Below are 20,692 nucleotides of genomic sequence, written 5' to 3'. Positions count from 1 at the left end.
GTGGGTCTTGTGGAGAAGTTGAACTCAGAGAAGTTGAACTCAGAGAGCACAATGGGAGATAGGGAGAAATCTAGTGAAAGATGAGAAATGTGAGCTAGGGCAGGAAAGGAACCCGAGGGGACTTTTGGTTTAGTGGGCCAGATAAAAAGGAAGTGGCAAAAGCAGCTAAATGGACGGTGTCAACCTTTGTGTCAAAAATATCCATGAGATCTTCATACTTGTCAGACTTCAGGGTGGCCAAGGCAGTGGAGGTTGGGTTAAGAAGGCAGGTTGCACTGAAGAGAAGAAAATACTTGAAGAAGTGACAGGTCACAAAATATTTCTGCCCTAATGTGGACAGAGGTATTCAAATTAGAGTGCAATTGCGATGCACTTCACATCAGTGAGCAAATGATTAATCTGTAGAACTCACTCCCTAAAGAGGCAGTGTCAGCAGATAACATTGGTTTATTTAAATGCAAAGAAGATAGATTTCTCCTAGAAAATAATAATTTGGGATATAGTATATGAGTAATACGCAGCAAATATAGTGAACACTCAATAAGTCAAATCCCAGGGGAGCAGACTTCAAATTCGGGTTAAGCAGAGCTTCATGCTAGCCGAGGAGGCCCAGTTTGCCACATGAGTACACCTCTAGGTGACCCAACATGCCTACAAACTCTAATTCTTGTTGTATTACTTTGTTTTTCAAATTCAAATGCCAAATAAAAGTTAAGAAAGTTAAAATAAGTGAAAAAATCTTGTGTTGACGCTGTTATGATCCTAGGCCAGATACCCCGGTTTTTGCTCAGTTCCAGTTAGGGACAATAACAAGTGTTTCCAGGACTGTCACTGACCTCATTTCCTCTGGAGATCTTCCTCCCACAGCTTCCAACCTGATAGTCTCCCAACCTCGGACGGCCTGCTTCTACCTCCTACCCAAAATCCACAAACAGCACTGTCCCAGTAGACCGATCGTGTCAGCTTGCTCCTGCCCCAAAGAACTCATTTCTCGTTATCTTGACTCCCTTCTCTCTCCCCTTGTCCAGTCCCTTCCCACCTACATCCGTGATTCCTCTGACATCTTACGTCACATCAACAATTTCCAGTTCCCTGGCCCCAACCGCTTCCTCTTCACCATGGACGTCCAATCCCTCTACACCTCCATCCCCCACCAGGATCGTCTGAGGGCCCTTAGCTTCTTCCTCGAACAGAGGCTGGAACAATCCCCATCCACCACTACTCTCCTCCGTCTGGCTGAACTTGTTCTCACACTGAACAATTTCTCCTTCAACTCCTCTCACTTCCTCCAAATAAAAGGTGTGGCTATGGGTACCCGCATGGGCCCCAGCTATGCCTGTCTCTTTATGGGGTATGTGGAACATTCCTTGTTCCAGTCCTACTCCAGCCTCCTCCCACAACTTTTTCTCCGGTACATCGATGATTACTTCGGTGCTGCTTCATGCTCTCGCCGGGACTTGGAAAAATTTATTAATTTTGCTTCCAATCTCCACCCCTCCAACATTTTCACATGGTCCATCTTTGACATTTCCCTTCCCTTCCTTGACCTCTCTGGTGATAGACTGTCCACCAATATCCATTACAAGTCTACCGACTCCCACAGCTACCTCGACTACAGCTCCTCACACCCCACTTCCTGTAAGGACTCCATCCCATTCTCTCAGTTCCTTCGCCTCTGTCGCATCTGTTCTGATGATGCTACCTTCAAAAACAGTTCCTCTGACATGTCCTCCTTCTTCCTTAACCGAGGTTTTCCACCCATGGTCATTGACAGGGCCCTCAACCGTGTCCGGCCCATCTCCCGCGCATCCGCCCTCACGCCTTCTCCTCCCTCCCAGAAACATGATAGGATCCCCATTTCCTCACTTATCACCCCACCAGCCTCCGCATTCAAAGGATCATCCTCCACCATTTCCGCCAACTCCAGCATGATGCCACCACCAAACACATCTTCCCTTCACCCCCCGGCGGCATTCCGTAGGGATCATTCCCTCTGGGACACCCTGGTCCACTCCTCCATCACCCACTACTCCCCAACCCCTACCTATGGCACTTATGCCCACGCAAAAGATGCAACACCTGCCCTTTCACTTCCTCTCTCCTCACCGTCCAAGGGCCCAAACACTCCTTTCAAGCGAAGCAGCATTTCACTTGCATTTCCCCCAACTTAGTCTACTGCATTCGTTGCTCCCAATGCAGTCTCCTCTACATTGGAGAAACCAAATGTAAACTGGGCGATCGCTTTGCAGAACACCTGCAGTCTGTCCGCAAGAATGGTCCAAACCTCCCTGTCACTTGCCATTTTAACACTCCACCCTGCTCTCTTGCCTACATGTCTGTCCTTGGCTTGCTGCATTGTTCCAGTGAAACCCAACGCAAACTGGAGGAACAGCACCTCATCTTCCAACCAGGCACCTTACAGTCTTCCGGACTGAATATTGAATTCAACAACTTTAAATCTTGAACTCCTTCCTCCATCCCCACCCTCTTTCTGTTTCTTCCCCCTTCCTTTTGTTTTTTCCAATAATTTATATAGATTTTTCTTTTCCCACCTATTTCCATTATTTTTAAATCTTTTATGCCCTGCTAGCCTTTCCACCTCACCCCCACTAGAGCTGTACCTTGAGTGCCCTACCATCCATTCTTAATTAGCACATTCGTTTAGATAATATTGCCACTTTTAACGCCTGTGTTCTTTTGTTCTTTTGTCTGTGACATCTTTTGATTATCTGCTCCTATCACTGCTTGCTTGTCCCTACAACCACACCACCTCCCCCCCACTTCTCTCCCCCCCTGCCCCACCTTAAACCAGCTTATATTTCACCCTTCTCCTAATATTCACTCAGTTCTGTTGAAGGGTCATGAGGACTCGAAGCGTCAACTCTTTTCTTCTCCGCCGATGCTGCCAGACCTGCTGAGTTTTTCCAGGTAATTCTGTTTTTGTTTAGGGACAATAACATTTTGTTTAAACTAGATAAAGTTTGAGATTCAAGACACTCGCTCAGAGAATAAAGCCACAAGGTTTCCCAGGTTTTGAATAAACAAAAATAAACTTTATTAGCCAAGACAGAAATATAAAACAATTTACAATATCTGTCTTATATGCTAACATTCAGGGTAAATGAGGTACATGTGAATTAACAGGCAAACTGTGGTCGAACACACCACACTGCACAATGTGACCAAGGTGTCTGTCAACACCAAGTCAACCAATCTCACAGAAACTCTCTCTCTCTCTCATTCAAGGGATTCCAGTCTTTGGCTTCAAAGATCTAACCTAGGAACTCTCTCCAAAAGTCACTCTAACTCTAACGGCATCAAAGACAGCCAACCTTGCTGGGTTTCAATGTTGACTCCCGAGATTCCTGGGTTTCCCAGTTTGCACTTGAGCATCAACTCAACAGCTTTGACTGCACTGAGCAGAAAACTACTGCTCTAAAGGAGTACTGTACCTTCACCCAAGGGCCGTAGCACAGAGTCACTAGCCTTCTGCTGCCTTCTTGGATCTTCAGGACTTTGCCCAAGCCCTATTTAATTGCCAGGCCTCTTCTGAGCCCTCGTTGCTTAAAAAAGTGTGCTAACCACAGCCCTTTTCCTGCTTGGAGGATCTTTCTCTTCTCCTCGCTTTTAACTTAACTGGGACCTTTCTCTTATCCTCAATGGCACTCCATTCCTGCTCACATGATTCTGGTTTTCACATTGTTTTCCCTTTCTGCACAGGCATGCTGGGCATAAATTCCGGTCCCTGCGCATGTGCGAAAACTCTGAAGTCTGTCAGGACTTGGAATTCCCAACTTCTGCTCTTGCCTCCAAGGTAAGTCTGGCTTTCATAACATTACATACTTTACATTTTGCTGGCCTTGAAAAAGGCCAGAATTTAGCACTGGAAAAACTCTAATCTTTCTCTGCTTAGCGTTTCAGACTGATACAGTCTGCCATGTTGTTAATACAGTCAAACATGTTTCTAGATTTTGCACTACAGCATGAAAACTTTGGAGCATCTCTACGCCTTTCACAGTATTGGCCAGGCAAACACTCATTGGAATCTCCAGGGTCATTGGCCTCCTCGACTGAAGAACATAATGCACCTACCATGACATAATCTGTCAGTTCCATCATGCATCATATGACATCACTCAACTCCACGTAAGCTTCCATGGTTGTCTCTGCCAGAATCTCCATATGAAGAGCATAAAATGCCTAGTCATTGGGTTATTTCGCATCACCCTGCTCTTCCTCATTCGCAGCTGCACCTGTTTGAACACAGTGTGATTGGTGCAGTTTGCGATTGTGACTTCCTTCACCATCCAAAACGTCTCTTCATGCATACTTGTTTAAGTTGTGGATAAGACCATTTTGGAATCAATCAGCTGTCACCGCTGCCATAATGGCAACATCCTCACCGCTTACTGAGCCGAAGACGATGTCATACCTTGTCTCAAATCAGTCCAGCCCGGAAATGGGCTGGAGATGGGACCATTCTCTGTTAAGGCTACCTTGAACTACATTAGCAGAGCTTCTTCGACGTCAGGATAGGTAGCTATTCTCATCCTTTTCCTTGCTGGAGTGAATACCCGTTTGTTCCAAGATGTTCTCATTAGCTTTTAGAATAGTGGATAAAACTTGATAGCGGAATCTCGCACTCTTTCATGATATCTGCATTTTGCTTCATGCCACATTTTTCCACTTGCTTTATTAGCTTCACTTTCTCCCCAAACTGACACAGCTTTCTCTCAGATTTTCGCCATGCCGGCAAGTATGCACATCGCTTCAGAGAAATTTGTGTGCGCTTATGTCCAATCACTCTGCTCTGATTGGTCAGCACAGTCACATGACCCGAGTTCAGTATTATTTCTTTTGCCAGCATCAAACAAAAGTTCGATCAATCACTGAGGAATTTTGGCTAATCATTGTTCTATAGCTTTTGCTATTCCACTGGTGGAAATGGTTGATAACTTGGCCCATGTTGAATTTCTTGTCACCCAAGTTTGAGATTCCACTGAGTGGCAAACTTGAGTGGAGACAAATTAATTTGGACCTATAGTTCCCAAAGCTATCCACGGCTGGCCTTTTCTTTGCTTCCTCTCTGGATTTGCTGCAAAGCTATCCACCACTGGCCTTTTCCTTGCTTCCTCTCTGGATCCGCTGCAAACCAATTGACAGAGATTGATTGCAGTTAGTCAATGACTCCATTATCACAGTATCACATGACCACCATGATAGGTGGTGGTAAATAGAACCATAGAAAAGTTACAGCACAGAAGGAGGCCATTTGGCCCATCTTGTCCATGCCAGCCCGAGGACACCCAGGTGCCCTTTCTAATCCTACCTTCCTGCAGCTGGCCCATAGCCCTGCAGCTTACACCACTTAAGGTGCAGATCCAGGTACTTTTTAAAAGAATAGATGAGCTTAGGAACTGAATGAAACAAAAAGTCACAGAAATGATTGAAGTGTTCCAACTCATGATTCGTCTCAATGCTCCAAAAAATTTACTGTTTAAAACAAACATTCCACTTGTTTTGGAATTGCACTTCGCTAAATAACAAGACAGACAAAAGGAGGTGACCACCTGTTTCTACAAACACCCACAACAGGGTACATGGTCCTCAACTTTCCACACCCACTGACAGGCTCAAAACAAATTTGGACTGACCAAAAAGATTTCTCTCAAGGACAAGAAAACACTCAGGAGTGGAAGAGATAACATATCCGTAATAACTCACCTAATTACAAATAAAAGAACCAATGGCAACAAAAAAAGAAGAATTTTTTTCTAACAATGAGCATCAGGGGAATGCTATTGTGGACAGGAGAGGGAAAAGAATGTTGAATTACGAGGGACTTCAAAATAGTCAGTGTCTCATGATCCCCTATTGGATGGTTAGATCTAAACATTATCAAATATGAAGCACAAATGAATGTAAAGATAGGTATTTACCTTATGTCTTTGTTTAACTGAGGTTTATCCTCTATTGATATTAAAGAAAAATCACAAATGCTGGAAATCTGAAACAGAAAATGCACAATGGATCAGCCAGCATCTGAAAGAGAAGATAGTATTGTTTCAAATGAAACCTAATGAAAGGGTCTTATTTGATTTTCTCTTTTAGATGTTGTTGAACCCCTGCATATTTCGAGCATTTCCACTTTTTGTAACAATAAACAATTGCAATGGAAAAATTACCATAAGTTGCAGCATATAAGCCAACCCAGCAAACAAGATGATCCCATTTTAATCAGACCCAAGAATCAAGTTTTTACACATACTCTGCAGATAAGTCAATTCCTCCCTTTTCAGTCACTACATGCTATATGCACATTAATTGCCCCACAGATGCATGTTTATTTACCAGTACCTTACAACTAGTACAAGAGATCAAGCAAGCGATACGGGCTGTATTGTGAAGGTGTGTGGGAGTTTAAAACATAGCACACAGAGCAGGCCCTGCAAGGCAAACAACAAAGATGGCAACCACCCACACCCATGGTTCACTTACTCAGCGTAAAAGTTAACCCCCATTTTTTGAGGGATTTTGAGAGGCTTCCACACCAACATCTACAGTACTGTTGGGAAGTGGAACACTTGGGGATCCAATGGTAGCAGAACTTCAGTTCTATTGCAGGGTCATGAGGACTCAAAACGTCAACTGTGCTCTCCTCCGCCGATGCTGCCAGACCTGCTGAGTTTTTCCAGGTATTTCTGTTTCTGTTTTTGTCGTAGCTAACCTTGCTTGGTCAAGCAACACACAGTTAGATACAGAATACCTGCCCAATGTCAAAATAAAATAACATTGTTCAATCTTCATAGCATCCAAACAAGCAAAATTAGCAACTTATGGCCAATAATTCAGAGCATTTTTGTGGTGCTAGCACACAAGCACATGGAGCCTGACTGCAGTCAGGTGGGGAGACGGCAAAACTCACAAAAGGCAGTTACAGCCACTAAACAGCACATCTTTAAAAGGTTTAATCCTGTCTCAGTCCCACTACAACAATGCCTACAGTAATTTCTGTTTTAAGGGCAATTTAGCTCAGTTCAAATCCAAGAGGGACAATAATCCTCCACACAATTGCGTTTGCTCTTGACAACTGAATTATCCCATCTTCTTTCCCATCTATCTTTTGTACTGTGTAAAAACCACAGACACAAACCAGCACTCTATCATTTTAACAAATGCAGCTTCCAGGGTTAATAAAAACAAAAAAACTGCGGATGCTGGAAATCCAAAACAAAAACAGAATTACCTGGAAAAAATCAGCAGGTCTGGCAGCATCAGCGGAGAAGAAAAGCGTTGACGTTTCGAGTCCTCATGACCCTTCAACAGAACTAGGTGAATCCAAGGAAGGGGTGAAATATAAGCTTATATTTCACCCCTTCCTTGGATTCACCTAGTTCTGTTGAAGGGTCATGAGGACTCGAAACGTCAACGCTTTTCTTCTCCGCTGATGCTGCCAGACCTGCTGAGTTTTTCCAGGTAATTCTGTTTTTGTTCTAGGGTTAATCATGTTTCAAAGTGAATGAACGTATAGTTTTTCAAAATACAAATTCAAAATCCAGTCACCTGAAGAAATAATGGGAAGGAGTCAAAATTATATGTGAATAAAAAACTTCAAAGGATTAAAAGCACATGAAAAGGTAGGTAATTTTACTTTATTCCTTGACTTGTTAATTCTAAACTTACATTAGGACAAAACCACAGCTAGCCTTTCATCTGTGACCTTTGCTGAAAACCATCCAGACTGGTGGGATAAAAGACAAAAAGGCTTTTATTTACAATTCTTTAGTACTAATGAACCAAAAAAGTATCACCTTTGGAGGATAAAATGTAAATTATGTTTGTTGAAAGCAAGGATAGATCAATTAACCACCTAACATATTGAGTCCAAGGCAACTCTTGATATTGACAGACCAGGAAGCCATTTGGATCTTTTAACAGTTCCTAGTCCAACAATTTATCTGTATCATAGCAAATACAGATGTTTTGCACCAATCCAGAGTAGCCAGTAGAGAAATGGGAATCCAAAAGTTTTATCTAGCCAAGTTTAAATTTTTTTTTGTCTTATTGGTAAGTATGAAATGACTTGACAGCAAAACTTGCATTCAATCTCCAAGAAATCTGCAATGGGATAATTGTGGATCTGTGATCCTTTAGACGAGATGAAATTTTAAAATCTTGAACAGATCTTCCACAAAGTCACTCGTCGGGAGTCAGAGATTACACAGTTACAAGCATGTCTGTTTCTCGCTCTCTCAGTTAGGGTCAGGAGTTAGCAAGCTACATTCAGCCAGAGGTGATTTCAGTGAGGCCAACACATCGCTGCCAGCTACAATATCAAACTGGCAAAAGAGAGAGAACCCCACGTTTATCTGGCTTGCATTGCACAAAGTTAAAAAAACTCCAATAGTTTATCTAAGATAGCTTTAAGTATTAATATTTGCCTAATAGTTCCTCCCAAGTTTCCTTCATGGTTACTGGTATAAAGTGCAATAATCCAAGTAAAAATTACAGCATCTTTCAAAATAGTTCTTACCTACAATACCATATTGAAAGGCCGATGTTTGTTGGGTGTCAGTTCTTAAATAAGCAGCAAGAAATATATAACCAAAGATAAGATTAAAAAAATCTGTTTTCTCTTCAGCAAGTACCTCTAACACGAAACTCGGTCTTACTGAAATGTTCTGCTTAAATGAATGCGTTTAAATTCAAAGCTTGCATTCAGCAGCTCCCACCAAAGTTGAAACAAATGGTACATCTCTTCCAGATGCTCCCATTCTCTTTGCTGGTGCTTTTAAGTTCTTTCTCAAAAGAGGACACGAATTGCAACAATATATAAAATTAAACAATGCCAAAATGTCAAAACTTCACTTGTTACAGAAGTAACATGCTGCATTTGCTAAACAACATCAAATAATTTTTGTAAAGTTGCAGAGAAGTTGAACAAAAAGAACATTTCAAACGTCGTTGTTTTACATTACCTAATAGGTTCAAGCTCTACATTACTTGAATGATGTTATACAAATTCAAATGGCCATAACTCTCTTTATTAATAGGTCCATTCTAGTCTTGTCCTTCAGCTAAGAGGCTGACAAGTAGCAAGTCCTGCTTGGCTCTGTATTGTCAGTCTTGTTGTCAATCATGAAAATAATCTGAGAGTTGTAGACACAGAAGTTGACAGAAAATTAATTGTTAATTTCATTGAGTTTCTTCAGCTAACAGCATTCAATCTGGGACACCACCGTAATCAAGCTCTAGGTCTCTCAAAGCGGCAACATAATGTTAGGGTATATTTTAAATACAAGAAATGCTTATCTATATCAATGTAATGATTTTTTTTTTTGTATATCTATAATATTAGAAACCTCATTTCCAAAAGAATTTCATGACAATGGGGCACAAACTCTAGGATTGTTCACATCAGCCTTTGTCTCTAACCCTACCTCACTCCACCACGAAGACCACCTACTTCTACCTCTAACGTCACCTACCTCCAATCTTGTTTCAGCCCTTTGCTACTGGAACTCTCATCCACATCTTTGGCACATCTAAACTCAACTACTGCAATTCACACTGGCCTCAATATACTTCAGCTTATGCAAAACTTTGCTAGCCATATCCCATGACACTCCAACTTCTACTCATCAATCAATCCTCTTCTTTTTGAGGTATTTAAAAATCTCATCCCTTTTATTTAAATCCATTCATTATCTTACCCCTCCCTATTTCTGTAAACTCTTCTAACCTAATGACCCATCCTGAATTCTTTATTCTTTTGACTCCGGCCTCTTGGGCAGCCAACCATCTTCACACCATCATTGGCAGTCATACCTTCAGTTGCCAAGGCCCCATTCTCTGAAATTCTAAATCCATCCATCTCTCCAACACCCTCTCCTCCTTTTATATCTTTAAAACTTACCTTCATGGTGTGTTTAAAATCTAACAGGGCGATCTAGGCATGCACAAAAAGCAACTCCAAAAGCACTTGCAGAGAACACAAAGGGGTTCAGCATTGAAAACCTATCAATACGGACATTGCAAGTGAAAATAACCATTAAAAATTGGATTAAATGACTTTTGCCAATGGGAGGCATAACACATTCCTGCTGATGGCTGAGGAACTGCTGCTGAGACTGCCGTTCTTATTAGACAACTACATAAGAGCTAAAACAAAATCCACCAATTAACTGTGTGTGTATACAATATACACAGACACCCCAGGCATCTATTCTCAGTATCAAGCACTGTCAGATACAGCATAATCAACTGCAAAGGCAACCTTCATCTACCAGAATGCCTTAGTCTCTAAGTCAAGGAGGTCAGAACCATTGTGACCCTTCTTTCCCTTCCCCAAACAAATCCCAACCATCTTTGTGGTCTGATTCTCATTGCACTTGCCAACTTAGAATCAAATTTAAAATAGTACTGGGGCTGATATTCTCAAGAAGTTGATTTGAGAACAGCTCAATGTGTTTGCCACAGGTGTCTTTCACCTGGCAGAGAGAAGAGAATTTTATGGAATCAACCCTGAGGTGGATAGGATTTCATGTCCTTGACATGAAAGGAGAAGGTGCTAAATCACTGCCATATTTAGCCTTAACATACTGTATGTATTTCAATCAGTAGAGACGAAAAAGGTGGGAAAAGAGGGGTACACAACTTATGTCATCTTTACTCGAGATCTACACAAAACGATTTGTGGGATGAGTTGCTTACTAAAAAAGCAAACATCTTAGATAACAGCTAATCCACAGAAGGCAATAATACTATCACCATATTTTTTCACAACATTAGCCAAAACAAAGATCAATGTTTTAAGTCTGTGACCTTTCATGTGAAGTAAGAAAAGTTAGAGATGAAATAGATGAAATTTAAACTCTAACTTTTTCCCGTTTTGATGAATGGTCACAGACTCTATTTTTCTCTCCACAGATGCTGCTAGCTGCTCAGTATTTCCAGCATTGTTTTTATTTTTCATTTCAGATATCCAGCACCTGCAATATTCTGCTTTTTGAAAAGTAATGCTGTCTTGTAAAGTCGATGGTCATGACTGCTGAGTTAACAAGTAGCTAACTCACTCCATCAAAACACCCTGCCAGCAGCCCGATCACACATTCAGATGCAATCCCTTCAAAATGAAGGGCAACCAGCAAGTATTTAATTACTGCAGCTAACACACTGTTGACAGAAGCAAAAACAAACACAGTAAATGCTGGAAGTGGGTCAGTCAGCACCTGTACAGGTGAGGAAGGACACGTTGACACATTAGGTTGAACTCTCTCTCAGTTCTACTCAAAATGTTACCTGCCTGCTGTGCACTTCTGTTCTTGTTTCAGATTTCCAGCACTTGCATTTTAATTTTTAAATTTGGTGATGGAAGCCATTTCCTTTGATACATGCAGCTAAATTATGTTTCAGCCATTTGATTATAAACTCCCAGCAACATTGCTGTTCAGTTAGTGTAGTGAGACATAACTTATTTTAAAAACAAGTTAAAACAGAATTCAAGAGGAATGTTGCCATCTACTGTCCTGCTTGCACCACCCAAACAAAAGGGAACATAATGTAAAAAGTGTATATGTAGCATTTACGGATGGCAAGCATAGACTGCCAATTAACTCAGTATAAATCACCCCACATTTTGTGGATAATTAACTGATGCGTCTCATTATCAGGCCCCTGCAGAAGAATAACTTGCTTTGCAAAAATTAGGAATGTCCAGGTTCAGAAACAACTATTGTGATCCAACTGGGCAGTTCCCGGGCTCTTATCATAGCACATTAAATGTTTACCCTCTTGAATTTGCTGGCACAAATTTTGACTGTTGTTCTAGGCAATCCATTCCATTTTTGAGCCCGACACACACAGGTTTTCAAAAGGAAAGGCATACCTTAATTGGCATTGTCAGCAGTAAAATAACCAAATGAGCATTCTACTGCCAGTCACTTTAAAAAAAAACTCAATGGACTAGCTACCCAGTAAGCTTTAATGCTTAAAATAGGAACAGACCCACTGCCATGTATTCCTACTAGCCAACAACTGGAATTCGCTTTCCAGGCAGCACACAGCATAACAGGAGGACATGTCATGTCCCTCACTCTGTCAGATCTGGAGTGGAATGGAACCAGTTGGCTCAGAGTATGCTAGGTTTAGATAGAAGTGAAATCTAATTGCTTCAAGTCCAACTGACAAATGAACACAGTTGTGTGCGTTAAGCGGTCAAAAGTTACTAGAATCCTTCAATAGTACCATATCCCAAGCTGAGTTATATGCAACTCATCACTGGGGGTTTGCAGGATTTTGTTAATTATTTTGTTTACTTATTTACTGCATTTGTATTATAGGATGAAATTTTGAAATTCAGTGGGAAATTATTACATAAAGTAATTAATTTACTTTAGGATGTACCAATGAGGACACATACACAAGAGAAAGTGATGCAGAGAGCCCTCGGTTCCAATTACCATACATTACAATGTGTTTTCAGTTGCCCAGCAGCTGTCCGGTCTAATGGAGTGCGGAACCAAGTCAGGTTTTTTTGGTTGCATGTATCACACTAACTATATCTGCCGGGACACAATAGTGAAAAATGGACAAAGGCTAAAGACAAGTAATCAAAGTATCTGCAGCACCTTTATGTAGAAATGAACTTAAACTCAACTATCACCTACCATTCCAAATATTATGCACCTATTCTTGAACAACCAGCCTCACCTGTCACATTAGTTTTGAATAAAACTATTAAGCTATTGTTTAAGTAGTATATACATTATAATTTGTACATATTGCATAACATTTGGGCATTAAAAGGGTTAAAATATTAAACCTGTGTGTTGATTGGTTATGTGGACTGCTGGTAGGTCTGGAAGGGAGTACGCAAACAAAATTTGGGAATCTCTGATATAGGCATATACACAAATCTAATTGCTGCAGAAATGTTTGAAGCTGCCTCCCAACTTAATTCAGAATCCACTACACTCATTGTTATGAACTCAAAATTACCGATGGTGTCTTAATTAGTTAGACAGAAAAATTACAAGTGCTCACTAATAGTAAAAATGTTCAAATTTCCTTTATTTTGAGTACAGAATCTGTAAAGTTGGATGGCTGCTACCCTCTTGTGGTAGCAAATCATAATATATGCTCGAATATCTTACAACAGCACGAGAAAATTATAATTTAAGTCAATTTTCTAACAACACAACCAAATCTTTTTAAAAAAAATAAATTCCAATTTCATGACCTGGGTTAAAAGGTTATCTGCCATTTGCTCATTGACAAAGAACAGCGAACAGGATTCCCTAAGGGCACACAAAGTAGTTTTATGTGGTTTGAAATCAAATAACCATGATTTCTTTACTTATACTATACTCTGGTTTCCCACATCCAGAATATTTCATTCATTTTTAATAACTCAATTCTTAAATGAGTGAAAAGCAAAAAACTGTAGATGCTGGAAATCCAAAACAAAAACAAAAATAAAAATACGTGAAAAAACTCAGGTCTGACAGCATCAGCGGAAAGGAACACAGTTAACATTTCGACTCCATATGACTCTTCAACAGAACTAAGGAAAAATAGAGAGGTGAAATATAAGCTGGTTTGGGGGGGGTGTGTGTGTGTGTGTGTGTGTGTGTGTGTGTGTGTGTGTGTGTGTGTGTGGTGTGAGACAAGTAGAGCTGGATAGAGGGCCAGTGACAGGTGGAGATTGCCAAAAGATGTCATGGACAAAAGGACAAAAAGAGATGTTGACGGTGGAATAAGTTAGTATGTTTAACTTCACGAAAGCATACCTTCTTTCCTACTATTGTCCCAGATTCGAATTCCTCTTAAACGAGCCCATGGCTTCCCTCTGTGCTGTCCTTGGCATCTTTTGCTAGGTACACAAGACCCATTGCTGGCTGCCCTGTGCTCCACTTCTGACAACCTCATCTTGTAAACTCCTCAGGGATTAATCTCTTTTCCATCTCATTTGCCTTTCCTACTGCTGCCCCCTACAGATCAACTATCACTGCCCCATTTCATATATTCCTTCACAATATTCATTCATCTACAAGGCTCTAACCATTCAGATTTCATTGTATTGCCATTCTGGCACTGACAGAAGCGCAGGTGAACTGCAGACTTCTTCATCTCTTCCCTCAAGTGCCTCACCCTCTTCCATACCCCAGCCTGCTCTTATGGTCCACATTGTTTATCACCTCCTCCAAGATGTCAAGGTGCTCTCCTTTTTCTCATCCCTCAGGACTAATGATAACGCTCAAACTACTTAATTTTAACTTATGTCACCTTAAGCACTTCTTGCTTTATACCCAACAAATAAACCATTTTCTCCTAGTTACGCCACCTGGTATAACCGCCCATATTTACACACTCATGTCAGGGAGGGAAGGGTGAGTACATACTCAAATATGCCTGACTGATGACTGGCCTGGTCACCATTCACAAAATCTGTCTTGACCATATCAAGCCATGCCATACTGTGCTTTGCTCAGCCAAAATCAGCTGTAAGTCGAGGATCATCCTAGAGAACAAGTAGAACACGAGACTCCTGACAACTCCTTGTTCTACCCACCCTCGTTTCAAATATCAAAATGTGGAAAGCCCATTGATTACTTAATGTGCAAGATGACGACAATTTGTTCAGTTGCCTCTTTTCTCTCCCCTGTCTCTACTCACCCACCAACTCGCTCCCCCAATTAGCAAGAAAGATATCTGATTTCCCCTCTTTAGGCTACAGATAATGAGGCCAACTGTGGTGCTCTAAATGTTCTGGGCATTGATTCAAACTGGAGATCTTCCTGATGTCACAGGATCACAATACATAATGCATCCAATAACTGTTTAGCAAGATTAATTTTGATATGCCTTCAAATGCCATCCTTGTTTTACCTGTATCTCAGTTGCTCGAGAGTCATTCCATGAATTCCAGCAGGAATGCTGCTCTATTATTCTGAAGAACAATTGAACTATGCTTATAATGTTATTTTAGCTGCAAGACATATGAACTGCCTAAGGCAGTTAGTAGATTGCCTGACTGAGTACGAAAAGATAGATATGTGTTCCACACTTTTAATAATTTGTCCACAAAACACTCTCCCAGCAGAACCCTGCTGAAATGATTGCTTGAACAGACCATATTACTGTGTGCAATTCACCCCTTGCATGGGAATGTCACATGCTAAATTGTGTCCCATAATTTAGAAATATTACATGTCAGTGCTCACTGAAGTGGGAGATGTTTTTACCAGGGTTGAACACTTTCTGCTGACTTGGATACAATTTCTGAATCAAGCACCCTCAAAGTCATTTGTAGCACTCCACCAGAGAATAAACTTCAAAATCAAAAAGGTCGTGGTCATCTGGCAAAGACTATGACCTACATTAGATGACTTTCACGTCACATTCAAGTCAAAACAGACTTTGCAAAGCAGAAGTAACTAATTATACAAATGTTTTGAGATAATCTGTTACACTTCAAAGTGTTTAAAAACACACCTTTTTTTTCTGAACTTTACAGGCACCCCTGACAATCTTACTGGACAGCGGCTGATTGACCTCAACAACTATTAAAAATACAGGGCCAGGCTAGGTTAGTGGCCAAACATCATATTGTGCTTCGGATTCCAGAATCTCCACACAAGATCAATTGGTTAATAACAATATTTTTTAAAAAATAACTCTGGACAGGAACAATTCACTTGAGAGCTTTGGGCTTGCTTTACTGTTAAGTTACAAATTCTTGACCAGAATAGAGAAATGTGAACACTGACAAATCAAAACCACTTACTTGACTTCTTCTCCAGCAAAATCAAACACCTTTGTGATTGTGACTTTTCCAGCTGCTTTGGGCTTCTCAGAGTCTTTCACTATGTCCTGAGGCTTGCTCAACTTCCCTTGATCTACTAATATGTCCTATTCAAGGGGGGAATGAGAAAAGAAGTTACATGTATTTCTGCTGCCCATCTAAATATTGTAAGTTAATGACTACAAAACCACTGAAACAAGTTCTGCAAGTCAGATACTAAAGTACAATTGCTGCCCAAGTTGGTAGGTAATATTATCACTTTGGTAGGTTTTCAACAACTGTGAGGACCCTTTTCCAAGTTATTAATAACGTTTCTGTTTGTTTATTAAAAACATTCCATGGTTTATGTTAATTCAGCTCCCTTACATCACCAGACAGTGATTTCCCCAGTCACTTATTGTTTGTAGTTATAACTTGCACAGAAATTTTAATATACAGTCTTAAGATTACAAATACAAACAGTTCCATGCTAATGACAAAAAATAAGCTGTTCTTATAATAAACTTTACAACAAAATAAACTTTTTTTTAAAAAAATGGAAAAGTTTGGGGTCTATTTCATGTAAAGTCATGCAAAAGACAAACTTCACAGAACTTGAAATTTTCCTAATGACAGCTCTCCTCCATCTCCCTATGCTAAAGAAGCATTATAATTAGTAAAACAAGAAATTTATTGCAGCACTGGGGAGGCAGCAGGGGTCTTTTCCCAGTTAGGTTGGTAACAACTGTTTTTTTCCTTGCAGGCAGTCATTGTAACTTTCTTGCTGATACATTTTCCTACTTTGTAAATGGTGATGGAAGTGGTTCTTTCCCATTAGTAGCCAGAATGGACCCATCCATTTCAAGTCGTTACCACATTCACACACAACCAGAAGTAAGTGATAAACTGACTGAATGTCTATAGGGCAATAGTTCTGCCCATTCAGCTCCAGACATGAGAGACTTACATGCAGTTCGTCACCACGTTCTCAAGGGCAATTAGGGATGGACAATAAATGCTGGCCTAGTCAGCAATGCCCACACCCTGTGAAAAAATAAAACAAGAGAATTGGACTGTGTACCTGCGTCATGCTAAGAAGCTCAAACATTTTCATGCGAGCTGCCTTCAGAAGCTTCTGAAGATTAGATGGCAGGACAAAATATTAGACACCGAGGTGCTCACCTGAGCTGGCATGCCAAGCATCTACACCATAGAGACAGTCATAACCAAATTGGGCTGGGTCATGTTGCCAGAATACCCGACACTCAATTACCAAAGCAAATCTTCTATGAAGAGCTTGATTCTGGGGTGCAATCGCATTGCGGTCAGAGGAAGCGCGATAAGGACACCCTGAAGGCTTCACTTAGGAGTTCGATATTGATTTCAAGTACTGGGAGAAGCTCACCCAGGATTGCCACACCTGGCACAATCAAATAAAAAACAGTGAAGGCTCCTTCACAAACACTTAATCAGAAGCAAAGGGAAAACACAAGGAGAGGAAAACCTGAGTCAGCAACATATCCAAAGCTCAATCGTCTGCAATATCCTGTCCGATATGCAGCAGAACCTTTCAAGTGCTGATCTGCTTTAGCAGTCAACTACGTACCTAAATGCACCCTACGAAGCACCTCAGATGATGAACAACATCACCTTCGCCTCAGAGAAATAACAAGAAGATATAAAATTTATATTCAGTACATGGAATAACAGTCCATCATTTACAAATCTGAGAACACAGATTACTAGAAATTAACCACCAATTATGTGGTGGTTATATCCTGCTTATATTAAGCAGGAATTCCAAACTCAAGCTAAGACAAGAGGTAACCAAAAAGACATTGACAGAATGGTGCAGACAAATTCTTGGATAATGTTTTATGGGATTTGGAAACAAAAAAGACAATAAGCACAAGAAGTGTAGAGGAAAATGAAGAGGATAAAGATCAAGGAGAGGGCAACTCAAACAAGAGAAAAAATACTTAACAGAAGCTCAAAAGAACAAAATTGTCAACCATAAAGTAAACAATTAATCATCCCTGATATAATAATAAAAAAAAATAGAAACACCATGCCATCAAGGAACCCTCCTCCCCTGCCATGACTCAGTGAATTCAGGAGGTAAGAGAGCTACAGGGGTCAGGAAGGTGTCAGGTTAAGTTCCCTGGTCTATACAGTTAATATCAGTTTAGGAGGCAAAAAAGACACTACAAGGGCCTCAACAATTCTGGATTAGGGCGAGATAGTGAATTAGAATAGTTATCTCGATGTTTATCCAGTAACTCCTCCTCGTGGATGTTGGGCAAGATGATCGGAATCAGCCTCAACTGCAAAGTTTACTGCAAATATGATGTCCATTGTCAAGGTTCAGCTCAGCTATTAGTAAATCAATGATCTCCGAATCAGAAGATCACTGGTTCAAGTAATAAGTCAGAACCTGGGCATGTAACTCAGGATATTTTGGGGCCATACCAAAGGAGCACTGAATAGTTGGGAGAAGTATTTGAATGGGATGTTAAACCAAGGCCCTAAGGCCATAGGACCATAAGACGTAGGAGCAGAAGTAGGCCATTCAGCCCATTGAGTCTGCTCCGCCATTCAATGAGATCATGGCTGATCTGATAATCTCCAACTCCACTTTCCTGCCTTTGCCCCCATAACCCTCGATTCCCTTACTGATTAAAAATCTGTCTATCTCCGCCTTGAATATACTTAACGGCCCAGCTTCTACAGCCCTTTGTGGTAAAGAATTCCAGATTGATTGCCCTCAGAAGAAATTCCTTCTCATCTGTTTTAAATGGGCCACCCCTTAGTCTGAGATTATGCCTTCTGGTCCTAGACAGTCAGTCAGTCAGTGGGTGCTGAATCTTTGGAATTCTCTATCCCAGAGGGCTGTGCAGGCTCAGTCATCGAGTATATTCAAAGCAGAGGACAATAGATTTCTTAATACCAATGACATCAAGGACACAGGGATAGCATAGGAAGATGGTCTTGAGGTAGAAGATCAACCACGATTTGGTTAAATGGCTGAGCAGGCTTGATGGGCTGAATGGCCTACTTCTGCACCTATATTGCTATGTTCCTACATTTTGTGGAGTTTAGAAGAATGAGAGGTGATCTCATTGAAACATACAATATTCTAAAGGGGCTTGACAGGTAGACACCAAGAGGTTGTTTCCTCTGGCTGGGGAATCTAAAACACGGGGTGGGGATGGTCTCAGGATAAGGAAACAATCATTTAGCACAGAGATGAGGAAAAATTTCTGCACTCAAAGGGTTGTTAATGTTTGGAATTCTCTACCTCAGAGTGTTGTGGATGCTCCATCATTGAATGTGTTTAAGGTTGAGATAGACTGATATTTGGTCACTCGGAATCAAGGGATACAGGGAGTGGTGGATAGGTGGAGTTGAAGTCCAAAATCAGAGATCAAAGTCCAAGATTATATGAATGGCAGAGCAGGCTCAACAGGTTGTATGGTCTGCCCTGCTCGTGTGCTCTTCAGTGACTATCTACAGCCATAAACCAGTTTGAATCCAGTACTATTATCAATACAGACTATGTTAGGTCCAATAATCCCCAGTCACATAGCTGTTAAAGTGGACATTCAACACAAAATGCCAGTCTACAGGCTTCCTCTTATTAGCAGCTTTGAACAAACTAAATAGAGAGGAAAAAAGTAAAAGAATGATTGAGAGCCACCACCAAGTATCAAGGTTTCCATTATTTAGAAATGCATAGCAAGTCAGACAGATACTCTTCCACACTAAGTTACCATAACAATTTACCGCAGCTTTCAAAATCTGCCTCAATTATTTGTATAATAATGTTAGAATAACATTATTTCTCCCTGGTAAAGATTACAGCAGTGGGGAGACCATTTTAAAAATACCGGCAGCTTGACAGATTGCAAATTATGCTTTGACTTTCTGCGAGACTTTGCTCTGAAACATAACAAATCCCTTCATTCAATTTGCATTTACTTGGATAATGAAATCTTAATAGATACTGCAACACCATCAATACTTCACTCAAAGCCACTGCAGGTATCCAAATATTTTCACTCAACTCCAGCTTCAAACCCACATCTTCAAAACCTCTTCCCCACAAAAATTTAAGACCCTCGCCAAATTACAGAGCTCAATTCTTGAGATCCACAAAATTGGACCTAGTACCAGAAAGAATAGAGGTTCATTACTGCTTAAAGCCCAGACATTATTGCTCAATGACCAGGTAAGATCCAGTGATTTCAGTTGCAGCACACACTGTAACGTGATGATAGTGGAATACTTTTGAACCAGTGCCCAAATCTTGGGAATTATAATGTATAATAATATTGAGAAAAAGACATTTGAGGACAGGGCTGCACTTGCAAGTCACACACTTACATGGAGAAAACCCCATTTCAGCATAATTGCATTTAGGAACTCTTGAATCAATCCTTACTCCCTCCTATTTCTCATCTCCATGGTGCACCTCAGTGAAATCATCCAAAAACATGCGGCCAGGTTCCACATGTACGCTGACAACATCCAGCTCTACTATACCAACACCTTTCTCAACTCCTTCACTGCTTCATAGTCGTCAGACAGCTTGTTGATTTCCAATTCCTCATGAGCCCATTAGCAAGGTTGTTACCTTTACCCCATGCCATAAATTCCATTCCCCAGCCGCCAATTTCACACCACACCGCCCCCCAACCCCACTCCTCCCCCTCCCATGGCCACTGATTCAGGTCGAATGAGACTATTTGAAATCTCTGCATTCTATTTGACCTTGAACAGAACTTCAGACCTCGTATCCTCTTGATCGACAACATCACCTACTTCCACCTTAACACCATCACCTGTCTCCATCCCTAATACAACTCACCTGTTGCTAAAAGCCTCAACCATCCTTTTGTTATCTCCTGT

General features: G+C 40.9%; 1 protein-coding gene across 1 annotated transcript in view; it reads right to left on the bottom strand.

Annotated features, from left to right (window-relative positions):
• cfdp1 (craniofacial development protein 1) overlaps positions 1 to 20,692 on the bottom strand; it is a 205,033-nt gene that overhangs the window by 165,940 nt on the left and 18,401 nt on the right. Inside the window, exon 4 of the mRNA XM_041192551.1 lies at positions 15,788 to 15,912. Within this exon, the coding sequence (XP_041048485.1) occupies positions 15,788 to 15,912 (125 nt within the window). The remainder of the gene's footprint in view (positions 1 to 15,787; positions 15,913 to 20,692) is intronic.

The sequence above is a fragment of the Carcharodon carcharias genome, chromosome 7 (assembly GCF_017639515.1).
Source record: "Carcharodon carcharias isolate sCarCar2 chromosome 7, sCarCar2.pri, whole genome shotgun sequence".
Taxonomy (NCBI): Eukaryota; Metazoa; Chordata; class Chondrichthyes; order Lamniformes; family Lamnidae; genus Carcharodon; species Carcharodon carcharias.
Note: the sequence above shows the minus strand (reverse complement) of the source record. Positions and strands in the feature narration are given on the sequence as shown.